This window comes from Hyaena hyaena, unplaced genomic scaffold (assembly GCF_003009895.1).
Source record: "Hyaena hyaena isolate Hyena2069 unplaced genomic scaffold, ASM300989v1 scaffold_478, whole genome shotgun sequence".
Classification (NCBI taxonomy): Eukaryota; Metazoa; Chordata; class Mammalia; order Carnivora; family Hyaenidae; genus Hyaena; species Hyaena hyaena.
In genome coordinates this window covers 1,343,091-1,367,308 of record NW_024081110.1, presented here as the reverse complement: position 1 = coordinate 1,367,308, position 24,218 = coordinate 1,343,091, and the positions used below count along the sequence as shown (strand labels likewise).

Here is a 24,218-nt window from a genome sequence, read left to right as displayed (position 1 = left end):
TGTGCATGAATCTGTGAGGAGACAATCAAATGTTGGGAATTAAAGGTTGTCTTCTGAGTTACAAGGTTTGAGAAGTAAAGGTTAATGAGATGGTGCATAGTGTCTCTGAAGAATTTTGTCACCTTCTCTGCCTAATTAAGGTGATGAAAACTTAGGGAAACATTTAGTACAGTGTCACTGGAGTAGACAGCGAAGCAGCTAGAAGGTGCAGTCGCGTGTTCCCGGGTCTTGGAAGCTCAGCTCTGCCACACAGCACAGAATAGGCTCCACTGTATGAGTGAATAGAGCATTCACTAACTTTTTCTTCCTGCCCAGCACATATAGGGCTTTCTGAGAACCTCTGAGGAAGGTCATATTACAGATGTAGCTTTAGAGCACTAACTAAAATGATTGATGCTTAATTAGGATTCTTTCTTTACATTCAAAACAGAGTTGTTGTGGAAGAACCTATCTTTTGAAGATATTTTGTGATATTAGATCTTTCATTTTGGAGATCCAGATGGGACTAAATTCACACACTGATGTTTACTGAGGGGCTTCCCAATTGCATGAAAAGTACATCAACCCATAAAATGAAGTGAATCATCAGTGACTTACGTGGTATAGAATTAATGACTTTGTATCTTCATGAAAATATTATAAATGTCAGATTAATAGTATAACCCACTTACCAGCCCACAAGTGTCTGAGTCTCCTCAAAGTTCTGACAGTCCTTTTGATTTTTCATCATGGGTGCTTGCTAGCTTCCATAGCTGAGAAGACATCTACCATGAAAATGAAGCATCTTTTCCAGGAGAGAGTATAATACTAAAGGATTAACATGATCGTATATATATCCAGCATAATCAATAAATGACACATTCAAATTATGTTTAAGAATTGTGTACTAGTTAATTGGTAGTATTAATTCTGTGGGGGTTAATATTTTTTTAGCCTACGTGTTAGTTTCATAACAAAATATTATATGTGAACAATTGAATTTCCTACATGTATACACATGTATATGCACACACACATGCATTATACATGTTTATCTTTTATTTCTGCATCTTATGTTGAAGTTGAGGAAAATCTTCAAATAGCACGTGCACTCCTGGAATTGCACAGAGACTTTTTGGAATTTTGGAAAAGCTATCAGAGCTAAGCTTGCACAGAAAGTTTTCTAAAGTATAGAGGAAAGTCTATTATCTTTTGAAAATGTAGGATGAAGTCAGATTTTGAAATATATTTTTTATATGAGAATGTTACACGTAAGATACAAGTAGAAAACTGTACACGTGGGAAGTGCTATATATCAATTCATTTTTTAAAAGCACTGGCAATCTGTTAGGATAGGCCAATGTGCTAGATTCCAGGGAGGGGATAGTAAGTACAATATGGTCCCCAATTCTAGGTGCTCATAGTATATAAAAAGTATAAAAGTAATAGCATATCAAGTTTCTATGTAAGTAAGATGGTAACCTGTGTTGTAATCAAATCAGAATCTCCTTATGTTGTGGCCCGATGCCTTGGAAAGATCAGAGGCATTGAAGCAGCCGGCCTCAGTTGGCAATGAGGCCTTGGCTCTTATGAACTGCCATGTTCTTGGGAACTGGGTAAGAGTCTCCTAAGCTTTCAGTCTTAGTGTGTTCCTGTGGACAGTAGGTTGCTTTCAGCATTAAATGATGTAAAATATGTGAAAATATTTAGCATATTGTATGTACTTAACAGACATTAGTTTCCTTCTTTGTCTTCTCCGTGTTGGTGAAATATTTTAATCTCAGTATTACGGTTTCCAAATAGTGTGGTGTAGAGCACAAGTTTAAGATACTGGTTTATGGTGTCACATGGTAACTTTGGACCATTTTTGCAGTGGGTTCACTCCTTGCTACGCATCTGTGCCATCATCAGCGTTATCTCTGTCTGTATGAACACGCCCATGACATTCGAACACTACCCGCCTCTTCAGTATGTGACTTTCACTTTGGATACTTTATTGATGTTTCTCTACACAGCAGAGATGATAGCAAAAATGCACATCCGGGGTATCGTCAAGGTGAGTGTTTTATAACCAAAATGCACTGAGAATCTGAAGTAGTTTAATAACAGTTTCCTATTCGTTTCAGTCAAACAAAAACATCTCTTTATCCATACTGAAGTTTTTAAAAATAGGGCATACCTCCAGGGGTTGGTGAAAATATGATGCCTAAGAATATTTAAAAAGTGAAATAAATTGTGTAAGATGCAAGGCCTTGGGTTATCCAGGAAGGAGTTGGATAGTCTGACTGCTGACTTTGTGGCCAGAGTAGGGTTGATTCTGCCGCATTCAGGTGAAACTGTGGCCTGGCGCAGTGACCAGCCCAAGTGTAGTTCCTGTGCATTTACGGGATGCAGAATAAACATCGCAGTGTGATGGTATTAAGAATGTCATTAGTCCGAGGTGTCCTGAGGATATCAAGTGGTGAAAAGAAAGGACATGAGATGGAAAGCAAGAGTGTAATAAAAGGAAGGTGTAGTGTGCAATTGGCACCATTGGGAGACACAAAATAAGTAAAACAGAAAAGAAAAGCAAAGGAAGAAAAGTTCTGTCTGAGGATATCCCTTCTGTACTACGAACCTTCACACAGAGGATAAAAATATGTAGATGATGCCATCTCTAAAGTATTTGATATTGTGCTATTTAGGGAGACAGTGGTGTGATGAAATTGCATAATGGATGTAAAGGTCTCTGAATGACAGATCTGACTCAAGCTCTAGCTCTTTTCTTGACTGGCTGTATCAGCATCTCCAGTTACATGATTTTGGTAAAAAAGGGCCCAATTTTGTACAAGGGTTTTAAGAATCTAATGAGATGATGCATAACATGAAGTTAGGAGTCACTGCTTCTCTTTATACATACTTTATCGTGTGTTATCCTTAAAAGAGAGGGATCACAGTCAATGCATTACTCTTTTCATTTTTAACTTTTTGAAAACCGTTTTATTATGGAAAATTGTAAGTTTACACAAAAGTAAAGATTAGAGTTGTAATGAATCCCTATAACTCAATACAGTTACCAATATTTGCCCAGCTCTGGGGTGCCTGGGTGGCTCAGTCAGTTGGGCAGCCGACTTCGGCTCAGGTCATGATCTCACGGTTCGTGGGTTGGAGCCCCGCGTCAGGCTCTGTGCTGACAGCTAGCTTAGAGCCTGGAGCCTCTTTCAGATTCTGTGTCTCCCTCTCTCTCTGACCCTCCCCTGCTCATGCTGTCTCTCTCTCTCTTAGAAATAAATAAAAATGTTAAAAAAATATTTGCCCAACTCTATTCATTTTAAGACAAATCTGAGAAATCAGGTCATTTCAGATATAACTCCATATGCATTGCTGATAAACTTCTGAAAACATTACCATTGTGCCATTATTGCCTTTAGCAAAATTAACAACAGTTTCTTAATGTAGGCCAGTACCAATTCATATTTGTCTTTTCCCAATTGTCTCAAATATTTCTTTTATAAGAAGACAGCTTCTTTGAATCAGGACTCACACAGGCTCCACAAAGGATATTTGTGATATTTTTAAATCTCATGTAAGTCTCTTTAAGCCCATTAGTTCTCAACTGCACAAACCTTGCAAAAAGTTTTTTTTCATATCATCTATCCATTGAAAAAATGAATCTTCTGTAGAAAGTTCTACATTCTAGATAAATGGTGAATTGCTTCCTGGTGGGTTCCATTATTAGTTTCTCTATATTCCATGTTCCCAGAACCATTTTGGCTTTGTACACAGCAATGTAACAGGTAGCTCTTTCCCCAAATGGTCATCAGAAGGTATTTTGTAAAACTTATAGACATTTGCTAACCTGATGGGTGAGAAATGGTAACTCAGTATAGTTTTGATTTGCATTTCCCTTTGGGGAGTGAGGTTGAGCCTCATTGTATGCATAGTATGGCCATTCTCAAGTTCTGATTATTTTTCATTCAAATTTTGGGCACTCTTTATGTTAGGAATATTAGCCCTTTATGATGTAAATTGCTTTTACTTGTACTCAGTTGTCTTTGTCTTTGCTCATGGTTTTTCAGGCCTCACAGACTTCCTTCTGTCCTAAATCATGTGCTGTCTTTCCATTCTACCAAGTCCGCCCCTGTGTCTTACAGGAGTGTTTTATACTTCTCCTTACATACATCTTGCACATTTTTTGTTATATTTATGCTTTGGTGTGTTATTTCATCTTTTGCTGTCAGTATCGGGTCTTACCTTCTATTAAGTATTGCAACTTTCTGTTGTTCTTTTAAATGAAAGCTGTTGATTTTTATGTTAATCCATTAATTCTTTTGGTATTTCCATATCATCCTTTGGTATAAAAATAAAGACAGATTTGTCTTTTTACTTCCAATTCATATGCCTCTAATTGCTTTCACTTACTTAATTGAGTCAGCTCAATTTAAAAAAGTATCAGAGGCAGCGAACGTCGTTGCTTAACCCCTGGCTTATTTGGAACCTCTCTAATGTTTTCTCGTTAAATAATTAGAAAGATTGGAGTTTGAAGTATGTATATTTTATCAGATTAAGTGAATAAACATTAATTACAATTTTTGACTTTTGTATCACGAATAGCTTTTTAATTTTGTTGAATGATTATTTTTCTCTATAGCTCTTGTAATAGGGTAGATTTCGTAGTATTAAGCCATCCTTACACATCTGGAAAAACCTTAATGGATCATGGCACAGTTTTAGTCCAGTTCAATGTGTTATTTAATTATATTTGTTATTATTTTCCTTGTTTTAATTTTGTCTAATCTTTGTCAAGTTTTGATATTAGATTTTCCATGTGTGTGTGAGGGGGGAGGTTCATGCACACGCAGGCACTCCTATGCTCTATCTTAAAACTGTTTTAACTTTACAAATTTGGTACAGATCTCCTATGAAACCATCTGGTCCTAGTGCTTTTTTTTGGTGGAGCTCCTTTCTATTTCTGTTTCTTCTGTGGAAATTGTTCTGTTTAGACTTTCATGGTCTATGGGGATCTGTTTGGTGAAGTATACTCTCTTAGGAAATTATCCACTATTTAATTTGTTAACATAAGGTTGTTTAAATAATTTTAATTTTCTCTGTTTGATTAGTACTTTCTCTGAATTTTCAATCTTTTATTAAAAGATTAGAGTTTGTTTTGGTTATGTTGGCTAGTATTGTTTGTTTTGTTTCATTTTTTTTTTTAGATTAGCCAGTTGGTTTACTTCGATCTATCTTATTCATTCTAACTTATTAATTTTTGCTTTTACCTTTATTAATTTATCTTTTCTTTTGCTTATTTGGTTTCCTTTTTTTTTGGTCTATTCCTAGATTTTTGAGGGTGTTTTACATTTACATTTCTTGAGATTCTTAAATATGTTACTTGATTGCCTCTGGTATATACGTGACTAGGAGAACTTTTTTTTCTTCTGTATGACCTTTTCTTTTAAATACTTTTAAATAGTGAGAGTCAAGTTAGTAGCTCTATATAAATAAACCTTTGTTGATTGTTATGGAATAGATGTATCACATGATATTTATTTTGTTCCGTACTGTCTCATTGTTCTTTAGGATTTCTTTTGTATTCCAGTTACACCACCATCATGTTTTACTCTTTTATTTCCATCATTTTCCTTACGTGTGTTTTGTTTCTTTGTTTCTTTCTTTTTATCTTTTTTGAATTCTGTTTCCCTTACTGTACTGCCCATGTGGTCTGTTCAATCTTGTGTGCCTTCAAGTTTACTTCACTTTCTAAAATGTTTTTGTTTTCATTTCGTTCTAATTATTTCCTGACCACTTTCCGGTCATTTTTTCATAGTCTCCTATTACTTAGATATCATTTCTGTACTTCCCTGTTTCCAGTTTTGTGGTGCTTTTGTGGCATTTCTTTTTCTTTTTATTTATTTATGTATTTATTTATTCAATTTAATTTATTTTTTAAAGTTACATCCAAGTTAGTTATCATATAGTGCAATAATGATTTCAAGGGTAGATTCCTTACTGCCTCCCATTTAGCCCATCCCCCCCCACAACCCCTCCAGTAACTCTGTTTGTTCTTCATATTTAAGAGTCTCTTATGTTTTTGTCCCCTCCCTGTTTTCATATTATTTTTGCTTCCCTTCCCTTATGTTCATCTGTTTTGTATCCTAAAGCCCTCAATTTCTTTTGATCACTTTGTTGTATTCTACTGGAGTGTTTATCTGTTTAATATGTTTATTTTTTGTGTTTCTTATATTTTTGTACATTATTTTACATACTTATATGTAAAATATTGATCATTTTACATATTTGTAAGGACTTGATCATATATATTACACAACTATAATATATGATTATTATATATTCATAAAGACTTCGTTTTATAATCCTTTTGTTCTGTTATCTTTGTTGGGCTGTTGCTCATGTGAAACGGGTAGAGTAGCTTCCATAAACGATCAGCTTGAGGGTCCCCTCCCCTGTTGTCACCATGAAGTATAAAACAACAGCTTCTCCGTGTGGTGACCGTCCCAGGTCTGAGCTCAGCCTCCTCCGGACTGCTGGTCCTCTAGTCTAATCCTTCCTATCCTTTGTGCCTCATGTTCCTGCGGTACCCACTTTATATTCTACTCCAGAAGTTTCTCTTTAGCTTGGGTCTCTGGTCTCCCTGTAAGGAGTTTTTATTAGGTTCATCTGGGAGATTAGGATGTTCTGTTACCTCTGATCTCTCTATAACCCCTTAGAGGCCATTTGGCATTTGTTACTTATTTTTGTTTTGTTCTTTTGTTTTATATTCACCTGCAATTTGTAGACTGCTTGGTTACATTTCTAATAATTTTGCTATTTATTCCCAGATCCACCTTCTGAGGGTTCGCCTGAGTGTTTCACTAGTATTTGTTAGTAGTTTCGGTATGAAGTTCGTGGATCAGCCACAACTTCCTTGCATGACTTCCTTCTACATCCTCCCCACGCTGTGGTCTTTAGTAGGTGTTGATACTGTCAATAGTTTGGTCTCTATTTTGGAATACGTTGTCACTTAGCTTTATTCAAGATTAAGTCTGTGAGATTTTTTTTTTCTATGCTATCTCACTTTATTTTCTTAGGAAATTTGGGAGATTCAAAAAACTACCATCATGATCTCACTCCAAGTGAAGTCAACTGCTTCACCTTAAAGTAGTTTATTTAGCATATACATTGTGTTGGACACAGCTGCCTACTGTATGGCTTAAGAAGCAAATTCTGGCTGTCTTTTTTTTTTTTTTTTTTTTAAGGAAGTGGTGGGAGGTCTCTTGGGCGTATTGAGTGCACACGGCACTGGACAATCACTCCAGGGGGCTCTGCACTCAGGGCAGCAGTGACCTTAGCTCAGGTCACACGTCGGAGCCGTCGGGTCCACACATCACCACTGCCGGCATTGTGAACGATGCCCCAGGTTCTCTCTGTCTTTGTCCTCAGAAGTCAAGGTTCACAATTATGAGAGTGAATATCTGATTAGCCTGGTGACATTAAGGTTTGGGGGAGAAGTCCCAGGGGGAAATGCAGCCTGATGCACCTGATAGTGGAGACAAAAGGGACAGGAGTGAGGCTGGAAGCTTGTCTAAAAGTACAGTGATTAATTCCCTGAGCACTGCTCTCAAAGCGTTTGTTATCGCCTGACTTCCCTCCTTTGATGACATGGTCATAGTGGTCCGTAAAGAAACAAGCTCCAAAGAGCTCACAAGTGCTTTGGATTTGCCATCAGTTTCCTACTTCTATAACTAGTGACACAAATTGGGTGGCTGAAAACAACAGAAGTCTATCGTCTCACAGTTCTGTGAGGCCACAAGTCCAAAATCGAAGTGTCAGCAGGGCGGTGATCTTTCTGAAGGTTCTGGGGGAAAACTTGCTCTTTCTCACTTTGGGTGGCGCTGGGCAGCTTTTAAGAGTCCTCAGCTTGTAGCTGCATTACTCCAATCTCTGCTCCTGTCTTCGTGTGGACGTCTTCCCTCCACGTGTCTCTGTGTGTGCTTACCTCTTCTTTTAAGGACACTGTCATTGGTTTCAGGGCTCACTCTAATTCAGTATGACCTCATCTTAAGTCATTACATTTTTGAAAGACCTTATTTCCAGGTAGGGGCACATTCTGAGGTTCTGAGTCGGTATGGCTTTTGGGGGGGGAGGCACACTGCTCAACTCAGTGCAGAGTTAGTTTCAGCTAGCCACGTGACCAGCTAGCTGCCTGCGTTGTTAGATATTGTAAGGAGCTTTGAAAAAATTTTCTGAAGTTTGTCGGGCACCTCACAGAAAAGTGAGGTACAAATGCCAAAGAGAAATTCAACTCGGTGTAGGAATTGAACTTGAAAGAAACCATCAAAGCCACCGCAATCTTAATGCATTTACCAAGAAACCAGGAAACTCAGAAAATCACCAAGGGCCTATCGTGAGTATGGTAAGCATGGCCCCCAGGAAAGACCACATGGCTAGAATATGTGACCCACAGCCCTCCGGGAAGAATTGGGTCATGGCAGCAGCGGGCACCTGCCATGCCTCAGCCAGTGGATTTCAGCTTGATTCGAAGGTTGGGTTTTTCACTAACTTGCTAGGCCAGTTACTCTAAACGTTAGGTTTCGATATGTCAGGGTTCCCAAAATTGGTAGTCTTGTCAAGGTGGAGGAATCTTGCGCCACTGTAACTTCACTCAGCACAGCCTAGCCCTGTTTTGAATTCTGTGTTTCCCCAGAGGGCCTCGGACGACCGGGCCCTTGTGTATGTAGCCTCAGGCAATGACAATCTGAATATTCTGGATGGGGCACGTGGGATTAAAATCACCATGTGTTGATTTCTTTGAGATTCCAATTTAAATGAACAAAGGCATGACATTTCCTAGAATAAAAGCTTTGCTTCTTAAGTTATTTCATAAATTAAGGCTTGGATTTATATCATGAAAATGACAGTAGACATTGCACTGTCACAGTCTAATGATAAAAAACACAGAGGTGGGGGCGCCTGGGTGGCTTAGTCGGTTAAGTGTCCGACTTTTGCTTAGGTCATGATCTCGCAGTTTGTAGGTTTGAGCCCCACGTCGGGCTCTGTGCTGACTGCCAGCTCAGAGCCTGGAGCCTATTTCAGAGTCTGTGACTCCCTCTCTCTCTGATCCTCCCCTGCTCACGCTGTCTCTCTCTCTCTCTCCTAGAAAGAAATAAAAATATTAAAAAAAAAAAAAGCCCACAGAGGTGGACTTAATATATCCATGCCAAGTGAACAGAGCATTGAATGAACAGAGGTTTTAATAGTTGAAATATTAAAAGTCAAAGCAGTTGTTAAATAAGAAAATATTTGATTTATGACCAGGTTGTTTTCAAAATGCTGTTAATGAGTCATATCCAGTGTTTTCTGATTCTGTCAATATTTGGATGATGAGCTATTGACTATAACTGAGTGTTTTTTTAATTTTCAGTCTGTAAGAATTGAAAATTGAAAATTAACATCAAACACAGTTTTCTGTTTTTCATTTAGGAATACTTGGATTAAGTACAAATATAATGCAGATTTTAGTAATACTGCATTGCTAACATTATCTTGAAATAATTGTTACAGCTTGATATCTCATTAAGGTGTTCAGTATTTAAATGCTAGCTAAGATTTTGGTTAAATGTAGTTAAATAGGAAGTTTGATTTTCCTGAACCAAGCTTTAAAGGTATCGTCTCACTGAATACCCCCCACTGCTGAACGTCATGACTTTATTTTCATTTTTGTAACACTTATTTCTGCAAACATGCATGTTATGAGAGACACGGACTAAAGAGTATATTGGACTTGAGATTACATTCTTGTATTTAAAACTTACCTTCCTTTGGACATACACTTAGAAGTGGGATTGTTGGATAATAAGGTAGTTCCATTTTTAATTTTTTTAGGAACCTCCATAATGTTTTTTTTTTTTTTTATAATGGCTGTCCCAGTTTACATTCCCTGCAACAGCACGCAGGGCTCTGTTTCCTCCACATCCTCCCCAACACTCGTTACCTGTTGTCTTTGGTAAATCCTCACATGTGTGCGATAGTATTATATTTTGGTTTTCATTTTCCCGATTATTTGTGAAGTTGAGTGCCTTTTCATATACCTGTTGGCCATGTGTATGTCTTTTTTAGAGAAATATCTATTCTGGTCCTTTGCCCTTTTAAAATCAGGTTGTTTGTTTTTTTCTACTGAGTTATAAACATATGTCAACAACTAAGTTGTACACCTTAAGTATATACAATTTAAACTTTTGGATTATATACTAAAGCTGGGAACAAATCTTAAACTTTTCATAAGACTTAGTTTTAGCAGAGGGCCTGGGTGGCTAGGTTGACTGAGTGTCTGACTCTTGATTTTGGCTCAGGTTCTAATCCCATGTGTGGGGTTTGAGCCTCGCATGGGACTCTCTGCTGTCAGCATAGAGCCCACTTTGGATCCTTTGTCTCCCTCTCTCTATTCCCCTCCCTGCTCATGATCTGTCTCTCTCTCTCTCTCATAATAAATAAATAAACTTTATTTTTTTTTAAATGTTTTTATTTATGTCTGAGAGAGAGAGAGACAGCATGAGCAGGGGAGGGTCAGAGAGAGAGGGAGACACAGACTCTGAAACAGGCTCCAGGCTCTGAGCTGGCAGTCAGCACAGAGCCCGACGCGGGGCTCGAACCCACGAACCGCGAGATCATGACCTAAGCGAAAGTCGGACGCTTAACCGACTAAGCCACCCAGGCGCCCCTAAATAAATAAACTTTAAAAAAGACTTAATTTTAGCAAATGATCATGTTACACTAATTTATGTTGTTGATTTACCTTTTATTGGCCTTGTATCTTTGTATTTGTAAATTGGTTTTGGTTTTACAGTTGCAGGAGAAAGATTTAAATATTTAAATCAGTCCATAATAAAATACATCAGCCCATACAGGGACTGTATGATAATTTTCCAGAGGACTTCAAGCTTGAATTACTATGTTCTCATTAATAACCCTGCTATATTTTTTAAACTTTTATTAATCATCTGTCTGTTAAAAAACTTGCTTTTTCATAAAATATTTCCATGCTTTTTCTACCTTAATTCATTTGCCAATAGCACTATGGTTACCTCTCAGGTTTTTAGCATCTTTATCCATAAAATTTGCAAATATGTGCTGTTTGTTCACTTCTAGGACTTATGCTTGTGTTTTTTTCCACACACACATAGGATCATTATGAATATATATGTGCATCTCACATTCTATTTTAAGCATCAGGTTATGCTTTTATTAGTAAGTTTTTACATTTTTGGTAACAGAGCTGTACAAATATTTTGGTTGGAAATCACGTCATATGCACTGATTTCACCAAAATATTTCAGAAGAGCAGTCAGATTTATTAATTAAGTGATTAACACCAATATGTCATATATCTTCTGTTGGAAGAGTTTGTGTGAGTCGATGTACACATATGTCAGAGATTTGGGGGATCCTGGCCTTTTATTTTTGAAAGAGTGTTTTCCATGCACAGAACTTTATTAGTCCATCTAACATATTTCTAGAAGCGGACCAGTGTTTGTTTGGCAATGGTCTAAAATTATATCTAGCCTGGCTTGGCAACGTTATGGTTGGTACACCTAAAACTCCTACCTAATGCTTAAGGGAATGTGATCTACTAACACCTACTTTATAGAATTATCTACAACATGCCAAATCCAGAAACTTTATTTTTCAAAACAAAAGTACTGACGTTGTGGCTTTCTAGTATTGCCCACTAATTTTATTGACCTAGTGTTTTGCCTAATATGTTAAACTATGCATAAATATAAATTCAAGATGCTAACATTTTAAGGTGCTTAAGATATAAGTATAACATAGATGTAAGACAGAGTTATATTTTAAACCCAAGTACGGTTTCCAAGTTTCCCTTTAATCATTCAGCCAACGTTGATTGGACCACTTCTAATGATCTCAACAATGCCCTAGGAGGAGACAGACAGACATCCCACTTTGTGGATCCGACTTGTAAAGCACATATGAGCACCCCTCAGTTTCTGCATCTGATCAGTTCCTGCAAATATATTTCAGCTTATTTGCAGGAAACAGGTGCCTGTATTCCATCAATTTAAATGGGAAAACTAATAATGCATTTATAGAAACCTCAACCAACTTCTCCAAATATCACTAAATTGTTCTCTTACACTGAATAACTCTCTACCTGCACATTTCTGTATTTAAAACACCTATCACTCCATTATTTGTACTTACTGAATTCAGGAGTAGATGTTTCATATGTGCCAAACAAAAGTTAGACCCTGTGCGCCTATTAGCAAAGAAATAATATGTGAAACGACTATCTATCACATTTGATTGAATCTTTGGGGTCGTTGGTTGTAAGATGAGGCATCACGTTGCAGTCCCTAGGAAAGAAAAAGTGCTACTAATTACACTTTGATTGTAAGATGTAAGATTGTAAGGGATGCAGTCAATTGATACAATTGGTTACAAAATACATCCTAAATTTAGAAATGTTAAACTATGTTGGGGCGGAGTAGGGAGATAGGATGTCTTAAAATTGATGAAGTAAGATCAAATGACCTGGGTTGGTAGACTCCAGTCCCAGGTCCCATGAAAAGCTAACCCTCTGAGGGAAGACGAGAAGGGGAAGATTGTGATGCACTTGACCCTTATTTATTAAGTAGATGATCAATGCCAGGACAAGAGTTAGCCCAAAAGAGCAACAGAGCTCTACCTACATTGCACCTAGACCTTCTTGAATGATTTATGGGCAGCTTCAATGTTTCCATTAGCACGCATGCTGATTCACTATAGAATTTTTCTAGTTACATAGTGATCTGGGGACAAATATTTTTGCAACTATAAATAATGAATATTTGTATAGGGAGAATTCAGTTTGAGACACATCTTTGTTGTTTTGCAAAAATGCTGTAATGGCATTCTGTAAAAGATATGGGGAAGAGAGAGCACAAGAAATAGTGAAAAAGTCTTCTTGGGGGAGATAGAAGTCTTGAAGAAACAGGACCATGAAGCCAGTGTCCTGAGTAAATGTGGTCTGTGGCAGGGGTGTTGGGGGATGAAAGTAAAGGGTCAGTAAAGGTATACGGGGGACTCAAATCTTAGAGTGACCCGATCTGCTTTGGATTTGAGAGCTTCACTCCAGAGGTGAACATGCTCAATGCTCTACAGGAGAAACTGAGGCCAGAAGTCCTTCTGGCAAGAAATGTCTTCAAAAACTTTTGTTAGGGGCACGTATTATGTTAAGGATTTCACAGCTTTTATAATGTTCCCCGTGCTTGAAGGTATCTGCCAGTTCATTCCCACTCCCCAATAATTTGTTTCTAATTGCCTCCCCACCAATCCCTATTCTGAGAAGCAGTCTAGCTCACTAGACCCCTGGAGGCAAAAATAAACCATTTGGGTGATAGATGTTTGTGTTGTGGCAGAGCATTCCATGTATCGCAGACTGCGAATTCTTCAGACAATTCTCATTTGTCTATTTTTCATCTGGCAATAAACGTAGGTAAAAGTAACGTGCATGCTCTGAGCACTGTTGAAGTGATAAATAATCAGGCTAAGACACAGTGACAGATGGGCCCTGGGCCCTGGGAACGATAAATCATGTCCTTAGGTAGCTATACCAGTGCATATCATTTTTGTAACTGCAAACTGTATCCTTAAGAAATGTCTTCAGATAAATGTGTTTGGTTTCCCTGCTTATGAAATACTTGCATGGCAATTTAAGTTACTCTCTTATACTGCATAATTGATTGGCAGCCTTTGAGTATTTGCCTTTGTAAAAACTGACAGACAGCTCTTGAATAACTCCTCAGCCGCCAGCATGCAGATTTCTGCCTTGGCATTCTCTGCTCTCCATTTTTGTTGATGGAACAAGCAAATTAAAACCTTTCTGTCATATTTGAGGTGTTAACATTTCTTGAGTACCATGCGTTAGGCTCTGGTTACATATTTTGGAAGTAGGGTAAAGGGGCAGCTTATTACTTGCAAATATTATAGCCTGGATATTAACATAAGAGGATTTTAAAAGGATCTGGCCATACTTAACCAATTATGATTAAACGTCTTTGACAATACAAATAAAAAAAGACAATTTGGTAAATGTGTCACATATAAAATGTATTATGAGATTATATTTCAAAGTGTCAGGTTCAAAGTCTATTTATTAAAAGTTGTTTTAGGGGTGCCTAGAGGCTCAGTCGGTTAAGCACTGACTTTGGCTCAGGTCATGATCTCACAGTTGTCGGTTCAATCTGTCTTCTCTCAGCACTGAGCCTGCTTCAGATCCTCTGTTCCCCCTCTCTCTCTGCCCCTTCCCAGCTCACGTTATCTCTTTCTCTCTCAAAAATAAGTATTTTTTAAAAAGCTGCTTTAGATTTATGAAACAGTAGTGGTTATTAGTAGTGATTAACATGATGTCAATTTCAATTCAGTCATATTTGCAATTACATTATAGTGCACAAATTATCTGCACGTTGACCCGCTGCCTGTTTGCATGGCCTGTAGGCTCTGTTCAGTCAAACTGTACGAATCCAGGAAATACCCAAAAGTTACCTCATAATTTCATCTGTGGTCTTTCATGATCATAAGGAAAAAAGTCTCAACTTTTAGATATTACCTTGAAAGATAAGAACACATCTTTCTCTCTTTGCCAGAAGTCAAAGAATCATTCCTTTTAAGGAACAATACTAATTTCAATGAATGGATGCTTCAATGGATGCATTCATGAGGCATATGAATGGGCATCTTACTGTATGCATTGTAATCTGCAGAAACTCTATAAGACTTCATATAGATGCTTACCTAATTCATTCACTTGGTATCTTCTGTATGTCACACTCTGTGCGAGGTGCCTGAAAAGGTCTAGTCTCTCTTTAGAAAAGACTCATTTACAAGGAGAGACTATTTTTTAATGCAACACTAGGGATTATGTTAAGGAAGACTTAAGTGGGAAACTCAGACTTCAAAACTGATAAACAGGAACTGATAAACAGGAGGGTGAAGACTTTAATTCATTAAACAACCAGGTGGGAATTATAGAGGATAATTCTGGAAGTTAGATAATATGAACCTTTTTTACATGTATTGAGTATCAACATGAGTTGAGATGCCGCTTGCTGCATTATGTGTGAGCTAAAGCATCAATCAGGTGGGCTGTGGTCAGATCAGAGTCTGAAGGAAAAAGCTGGCATAGACTTGGAAGGATTTTTCAGGAAGACAGGACAGCATGAAAAATAGTGAACATAAAAGGGCAAAACGTATAAAGGGAGGGTCCGAGTGTTGCTGGTCTTTGCTATCCCAGCTCACTGTACTGCTTATTACAGGTTTTCGTAAATATTAAATGACTCTTGGGAACCTAAACCAAAAGGTAATACATAAAACTTATGCCTAGTGGACTATTTCACCACCATAAATATATACCACCTCTTCTTTTTTTTTTCAAATGTTTTATTTATTTCTGAGAGAGAGAGAAAGAGAGAGAGAGAGAGAGACTGCATAGGGGAGGGTCAGAGAGAGAGGGAGACACAGAATCTGAAGCAGCTCCAGGCTCTGAGCTAGCTGTCAGCACAGAGCCCGATGCAGGGCTCGAACCCACAAACCGTGAGATCATGACTTGAGCCAAAGTCGGACGCTCAACTGACTGAACCACCCAGGCGCCCCAACCTCTTCTTTATCCATTCATCAGTCAATGGACAATTGGGCTCTTTCCATAATTTGGCTACTATCAATAATGTTGCTGTAAACATCAGGGTGAATGTATCCCTTCGATTTGGTATTTTTGTCTTCTTTGGGTAAATACCTAGTAGGATTATTGCTGGAGCGTAGGGTGGCAAGGGTGTGGAGAAAGGGGAACCCCCTTACACTGTTGGTAGGAGTGCAAACTGGTGCAGCCACTGTGGAAAATAGTGTGGACGTTCCTCAAAGTTAAAAAGAGAACTAGCCTAAAATAGTTCTCTTCTGCATCCCATAACATTTCAGTTTTCATTTTTGGAATTTTTTGTATTTTTTTAAAAAACAATTACAACTATGCCTCATTCTTAAAGATCAAGTAATATTTTTCTCTCTTTTCCTGCCAACATTCCAGTGAAAAGTACATTTGTTTAATACAAGTCAATTTGAAAACGTTCACTTTTATATTTCTTCATAGGATGTATCAACATATATTGTATATTTAACTTTTTTTCTAAATTTTTTAAATGTTTATCTATTTTAGAGAGAGAGAGAGACAGAGTGTGAACAGGGGAGGGGCAGAGAGAGAGGGACACAGAACTGAAGCAGGCTTCAGCCTCTGAGCTGTCAGCACAGAGCCTGATGTGGGGCTCAAACTCAATGAACATGTGGGCCCTGGACTATGAGGTCATGACCTGAACTGAAGTGAGACACTCAACCGACTGAGCCATCCAGAGACCCCTATATATTTAACATTTTTTTTAAACTGAGAGTGTAAATCGCATAAGGGTAAGAGTTGCTTTTTCTCACTCCTATGTCATTACTGCCTTAAACACTGTCTAGATCATAAAAATATTCTATGCATCGAGTGAATGCACGAATGAATGAATGAACAATAAATTTGCTTAATATATTAAGAAACTCAAAGGAATCTTCAAAGGTGCAACTATAAGTGATTTGTATTTCCTCATCTTTTTGGGTATCAATTAAAATTGGCCTCAGAGAAAATTCAATTTTATATTGGCTACATTGTCTACCTTTAGATTATAATTAATTCATATTTTCAGCTAACTATGCAACATACCAGGCAAACATGATACTTCTAGTAAAAGTGTTTTGTCAGGTTTTGAGGGCAACTATCATATCCTTTTTTGTACTGTATTTGATGTGTGTGTGTGTGTGTGTGTGTGTGTGTGTGTGTGTGTGAGTGTTTGTGTATTCGGAACCAGTGGCCCCTGAGGTGCAGTTTCTCTTTCCATCAGGTTTAAAGCATCATATGATGATCATAACACTTAACAGTTCGTTGTCCTCCTCATGACCCAGACCCCAGGCCTCAGGCTTTACTTTCATATCTCTTTTGTGAATCTTCTCAAGTAGAGGAGCTACCAAATTTGGTTGATTCTCTTACCACTGATAAAATTATTTAGACCTTTGGGAACCAGCATTGTTTTCTTTAAACTCTTCATAGAATTAATCTTCCTGCCTTGCCCACCCCTATATAGGTTTATTGTAAATTATTCTATCTTACACATTAGCTGGGTGTGTACATATCTACTTTTCTATGAAAGATTGTTGTGTGTTTGTGTGAATGTGTGGGTTTTACTAGGCATTATAAATCCTCTTTTTAAAATTTTTTATATTTATTTTTGAGAGGGGGGGGGAGAGAGGGAGACACAGAATCTGAAGCAGGCTCCAGGCTCTGAGCTGTCAGCACAGAGCCTCACATGGGGCTCGAACTCACCAACTGCAAGATCATGAATTAAGCTAAAGTCGGATGCTTAACCGATTGAGCCGCCCAGGTGCCTGGCATTATACATCCGCTATGTAAAGTAGATGATTCCTCAGTGTTACTAAGCTGAATTTATACTTCACATTTGGGTCGGATAACTTTCATTAAGTGGCTTATCATACTGTTAGTTTTGTGAATTATATAAGTTATTTCTGGAAACTTCTCAAGGAATATTTTTGATAACTTATTTATTACTAAGGGTGGATGGTTTTGGAAATTATGTATAAATATCCTACAACAGATTTCATCCTTTTAAAAAAATTTTGGCATTCTGTTCCTGTTTTTATTTTCTAGGGAGGTTCAGTCAGAGTTGGTAATGATAGATGTCACTGAATTCAGAATTGAGTCTCATAGATTGTGATGAAACTAGTGACTTAACGGAGCAGTCCTAAGAAGGAAAAGGCCTGCCTACTTAAGGTTCCAATTCTCATCTAATGGATTTTTCTGGTTTGTTATTTGAAAGGGAAATTTTTTTCCTAAAATTCCCATTTTATAAAAATATCATTCTAATGTCAGAGTAGATTGATTATTGAAAGTCATCTGTCTTCTTTATCACATGTGATTCCAGTTAAAGTTGAAATCAATATATGTTTGATAGATTTGATAACGAAGGCAAATTTATTCTTCACCTATAATTTAGCTCCCAGTGGATTCGTCGTTAATTTCCTACTAATGCTGGTTGGTCCAAAGGTTGAAAGGCCTTCATGATGATCCCTGGGGCGCTTGGCTCTTGAAGGAAGAGAGCTGGTTGAGGGCCTAAGCTGCCTACTGAGTAGGATGGCCTCTGGTTTCTTCAATGGTAAAATTTGTGTGGCTAAGAGAAAAAATAGTGATGTTTTTCATTTGCGTGAACTTAAAATTTTCCATGCCTCGCGCTGCAGTAACTTGAGTTTTATAAATGATTTTCTTTATGTAAAAATGCTTCCTTTAAAATGGTAAAGGTATTCCTTTGGAAAGTCTGTTCAACTGTGAAACAAAAATTATGGATAGCTTATACTGAATTAACATTTGACCCTTCTTTCCACAGATGTTTTTTGAAATTACTAATTTTGTGTGATAACTCCATGTGCAATTTATTTTTAGGGAGATAGCTCCTATGTGAAGGATCGCTGGTGTGTTTTTGATGGATTTATGGTCTTCTGTCTTTGGGTTTCATTGGTATTGCAGGTAATTAAAACTTTTACATTACGGGGAGTATTTTCCAAAACGTGCATTGTTCTGTATTGAAAAATCTCAATAAAAATAGTAACGAATATATGTTAAATGTGATAGTGTTAACTTTCTACAACATTACGTTATTTTAAATGTTTATGAGAAAAAAAAAGCCCTAACATTTTAATCATTGTCAGTCACATCTGTGAATTTTTTCAATCAGTAATGCATATCAATACTATAGCAAATTATTTCTTATTTTTAAATAAGAATTTACACCTTTTTAGGTGTAAAAATATACTTACCGAAATAAAGGACAGAACATGGGGTGAGATTTCTGTATTTGTAGAATAAAAACATTGAATTTAATAACTGAAAATCTGGTCGTTTATGTGACTGAATCCTCACTAAAAACAGTGGAAACATATACATACATTGGGATGAACATAAAATACAATCTTCCAAATATAAATGCCTTACTGTGAGAAATGGGGGAACATATATTAAAAAGGCCTAAAGGTGGGGTTTTGCTGCATAATAGAATTCATTTTCATACATTCATTCAGGCTTCATTTTGCATTTAATTCAACTCAAGTTACCATATTCTTCACTTAAAATTTTAGAATAAAATAAATTCACATCCATCCTGAAAAGTCATCATAACGCGTATTGATGAGCTCTCCTCATTTTTATAAAGCTCACCTCTCCAACAGTCTGATTTCATCCTGCATATTAATGTGTTCTTTTCCATTTAAGAGCTATTATATGATTGACAAATGTTTTCTAATTATCATTTTGCCTCTGTTTAGTAAATGGTACATTTCCTTTTTATTTTTTTATAGTACTTTGAGCCCTTTCTCCACTACTTCATGTCCTAGATATATTAAAAGTTCCACCAAAGAACATTATCAGGGAAGAAGACTTAGCATACTCGTTCTGTATTTCAAGTTGGCACTTGATTTTGTACTACAAACTGTGCTTTGATGAATTACATGGGAAATGACTAGGAACCATGGCATTTACACTAGTGTATGTATTCGTTTTCTCTAAAGATAGCTGCAGCTTCCAAATGGACTCAGAGGAAAGTCCGTTTCAGTGGACAGTAATGCAGGACCAGGTTCGGAGTGCTGGGTGAGCCTCCTGAAGTCATCTGTGTTTGCCATGAAGCCCTGAGCCTGTTCACTGATCTCTTAATTTACAGGTATTTGAAATTGCTGATATAGTTGACCAGATGTCACCATGGGGCATGTTGCGGATCCCACGGCCACTCATTATGATTCGGGCCTTCCGGATTTATTTCCGATTTGAACTCCCAAGGACCAGAATCACAAACATTTTAAAGTAAGCACTGCTTTTATAGAAGTTAAGGAGAAAAGTCTATGACATTTTTGTAAGTTTTACTTACTTTTTCTCCTCCCCTCCCAACCCCCAGGCGATCAGGAGAACAGATATGGAGCGTTTCCATTTTCCTCCTTTTCTTCCTACTTCTGTATGGAATTTTAGGAGTTCAGATGTTTGGAACATTTACCTATCACTGTGTAGTAAATGACACGAAACCAGGGTAAGTGTACCTACTAACTGCATTTTAATGCAGAAAGTTTCCACAGTTCTTACGAGAAAAATATGTGTCTAAATTGAACAAAAAAGTATTTATGGGCTGTGTTCTATATTCTCTGCTTCCTCAATTTTTTTTGGTCTGGTTTTTAAAGCTAAGTATTCAAGACGAGCCAGACTGAAAAGTGTAAGCCTGTGGGCAAGAAGACTAAGCAGATTCAAAGTGTGCCTTTGGAGTCTTTCCTCAGAGTGACAGAATGAGGCGCGTGCTGCTGTCTATTTTCATCTCTTATTTAAATAAGATGGAAATGAGAAACGGTGTAACTACTCGGGAAAACAGTTGGGCAGCTTCTTAGAAAGTTAAACAGACACCTACCATTTGTCCTATTTATTCCATTCTAGGTATCTACCCAGGGGAAATGAAAACGTATGTCCGTGAAAAATTACAAACACATAGTGACTGTATTTGTAATAGCTCAAACTGCTAATACCCCAAATTTCCACCAACAGGTCAATGAATAAACAAATTGTGGTATATCCATGGGATGAATACTGTTTAGCAATTTAAAAAAAAAAGTATGAGGGATTGATATATACAACATCTTGGATGAATCTCAAAATAATTGTGCTGAGCGAAAGAAGCCAGATGAAAAAGATTACATATTCTATGATTCCATGAATACGAATTCTCAAAAATGCAAGCTTATCTGTAATGACAAAAAGGAAACCAGTGACTGCCTGGAAGTTAAGGATGGGGATAAGAATAAGGGGTCACCAAGGAACATTAGTTAACCTTTGAGGCTGATTGATATATATGTTCATTATCTCGATTGTGGTTCTGTGCACTTAAAATTTCTCAAAGTTGTACATTCTTTAAAAATGTTTATTTAAAGAGAGAGAGAGAGAGAGAGAGAGACTGAGGCAAGGGCAGAGAGAGAGGGAGAGAGAATCTTAAGCAAGTTCCATGCCCAGCACAGAGCCCCATGTGGGGCTCAATCTCACAACCATGAGATCATGACCTGAGTCGAAATTAAGAGTTGGACACTTAACCAACTGAGCCACCCAGGTTGTATATTTTAATATGTGCAATTTATTCTATGTCAAGTATGTTTTACTAAAATGGTGTAGAAATGTTCTAGTGTAAAGCAGAAATCTAAACTTCTTTGTACAGTTAAACAAGTTGTTTCAGCACTATTTATTTTGTGCCATTACCTACTGAATTTAATGTGACTCTCGTTTACTAATTCCCTGTTTATATTGGGTTTGTACCTATGGACTCGGTTGTGCTTGATTGAGTACCTCTGTTTGACTACCCCTTCACCGATATCACACTCTAGAATTTGTTTAAATTCTAACATGGATGTATACAGAGGGGCAGTTTCCAGCTTCCAGCCTTACATAAGCTCAGAACCCTATTTTCTGCCTCTCGTGGGCATTAAAATCCAAGCTCTTGGCTCCTGGACACTTAACCCCCATTCATACCATTTTTCAATTCATGTACTTCCCTCTCTCTAGTTTTTAGTTCCCTCTTAACTTTTGACCTCTTGAAATATATTTTTCTTTCTTGCAAGCCCAGATAGGCATCTTTAAATGTTACCATTTATCCAGAAGATCTAGTTGTTTGTAATGGAAGGAGTTGAATTTAATATAACCCAGTTTCTCAGAACTAGCTTTCTGGCACTCATAGCTATTTTTTCCCCCAGTTTTTCTCATTACATTGTGAAGTCCTTGAGGACACTAAGGGCGAGAGGGTGGAGAGCATTCATCTGATATCTAGTACTTAGTAGTCTAGCACAGAGTAAGTACTTAGTAACCATCTATTAAAGGCATGGTGCACAATACATTATATTTACACAGATAATAATAACATTGTGACGAGTTGACATAGAGGAGGGAATTTAAAAAACAGAGGAAGAAAAGCAAGTTTCTAAACTGGACAAAGGAAAAATGGTTAAAAAGTAGAAAAGCACTGTTAAGTGGAGAGAAGCAGTGAACTCGCAGAAACACGGTGCGGAAGTTGAAGGAAGAGGTGAGTAAGGGGGTTGCCTGTGTGGGTGAGGGAAGAGACAAATGTGTGGAAGAAAGCCTGTAGGTAGTTTTTTTTTTTTTTTTTTAAGTGTGTGTAGGCTGTAAAATATGTCTAGATTGTTCCATGAATGAATATGGAGGTGGGAAAAAGATACTGTGTGGGTGGGAAACAATAGAATAGAGGCGAACAGAGAAGCCTTCCAGATAAGAAAGCCTCTGTGTTCTAATAGCAGTGAGTACAGGAAGGTGATTTAAAGTTTCCATTTTATTAAAAACTCAAGTCAGAATGTGAGACTTCCAAAGCTTGTTAGAATTGTAAAACCAGCTAGAAGATCAGGTATCCTGCTGGCAAACCTAACTTTGACACATAAAGTACAATACAAATGGTGAAGAGGGGTAGGAGCACCACGGACCTCAGGGCCCTTGCATCACTTCAGAAAGTCCTCTTCACCATCTCCTCACCATACGCAGTACTAGGACATGAATGGCAAAAAAAAAAAAAAGATAAATAAATAACATAATAAATAAAATTAAAAGACCTCTTGTATTCTGAACATTAATTAGCTCCTGCCTATTATTTAATCCTAAAAATGGAATTCTCTATGAAGAATTCCATACATTTTGGCAGAATTTTCGGTTACATTAGGCACAGCAGTCATGGAAGAATGTCTGCATTTTCTCTCTTTCCAGTATTTATAAATCTAGCCCATTAGCCCTTTATGCGTCATGTCCATACACATATATCTTGCCTTCCTTTTAAGTGACAATTTAGTCTCTGCGAAGAAAATTCATAATTGGCTGCAGGGTAGTAATCTTGCTATAATAACAACTCTCTTTCATAAGTTTCATGATTTATTTGAAGGACCAATCATTAATGCCATTTTTTCATTTAATGTTCAGTTCAATCTTAACTGGGTTTTAAAGTCTTACTCAGAAGCAGAAAAATTATTGATGCCATTTTACCATTAGTTCTAGCCAGACATTAATTTATTTTTAGAGGCTCAAAAACTGTCCAAAGTCAAAATAAAACACATAAAGATCCCAATTAAAAAAAAATCTCAACCTTTTTGTTTCATTTTCTTGCTTCTGAACTAGGAATTTCTCCTCAACATCTCTGAGTCAGATATTAAACTGCATTATGATGGTTGTGTTTCCAGAGATCGGTGTTGCCAGTCGCTGACATGACCTCATTTGTCTTAATTGTTGTCCTTTACAAATCCTTCCGATTTCTGCTTAATTGTTTTGCGTGCACTACAGCCTGATAATGGGAGAGCCTTCAGGCAGAGCTGTGTCTGTTCAGAAGCCGGTATATTCTGCGTTTCCAGGCTGACCTCTGGGACTGACTATGTGTAACCTGTGAGGCAAACAAGATAAATAAGGAAGCAAGTCAATACACCCAATTTTGCTTTTAGATGGAGCTGATTTCCTTTAAAGCAGAGAGAAGGGAGTCTTAGCTTTGTCCTCAGTTGCATTCCTAGGAAGGCTTTATTCTCCTATGTTAATGAATGGCGACCTAAGGCAGTTACGGCACAGGTAATGAGATTTGATGCAGCAAAGCAGTTCATATCCTAAAGAAATCTGAGAAGAGCAATGGCCTGTGGCCGAAAAAGGTGTTGCAAAATGCTAAATGTGATGTGCAGAAATCTCCCTGGAGCTACAAGATGAACATTTAAAAATAAGCTGGAAGGTGAAGTAAAAAAGAGGAAGATTTATATGCCACCTTATTACCATTCCTGAGAAAGGAGAGAACTGTATTCCTAGCTGAGTATCAAATAATGAAATCTTATTCCCAAGAGTGAGAGAATTAGAAAAACTCTAAAGTAAGCAAATGTGAATATTAAGTATGTGAAAGTTTACTGTACAGAGAACAGGACTCAATCAGGGGTTCAAGTAAATAGTTAAAATGGCTAAGCCATTAGTTTTGAGACCCAGAGGTAAGGAGCTGCATGTCACAGATGCCCAGGACAATCCCAGTGTTTCCTTCTTGTGGCAGAGTAATTACTAATAGCTTTCTTTTCCGTATCAAAGAAATCTCACGATGATCACCCGCCCCCACGTCCCCCACTAGGCTTGCAGGACA

General features: G+C 37.5%; 1 protein-coding gene across 1 annotated transcript in view; it reads left to right on the top strand.

The window, feature by feature from the left end:
• Positions 1–24,218, top strand: part of NALCN (sodium leak channel, non-selective) — a 285,524-nt gene that overhangs the window by 456 nt on the left and 260,850 nt on the right. Inside the window, exons 2-5 of the mRNA XM_039254277.1 lie at positions 1,853–2,035; positions 18,488–18,571; positions 19,758–19,897; positions 19,989–20,117. Of these exons, the coding sequence (XP_039110208.1) occupies positions 1,853–2,035; positions 18,488–18,571; positions 19,758–19,897; positions 19,989–20,117 (536 nt within the window). The remainder of the gene's footprint in view (positions 1–1,852; positions 2,036–18,487; positions 18,572–19,757; positions 19,898–19,988; positions 20,118–24,218) is intronic.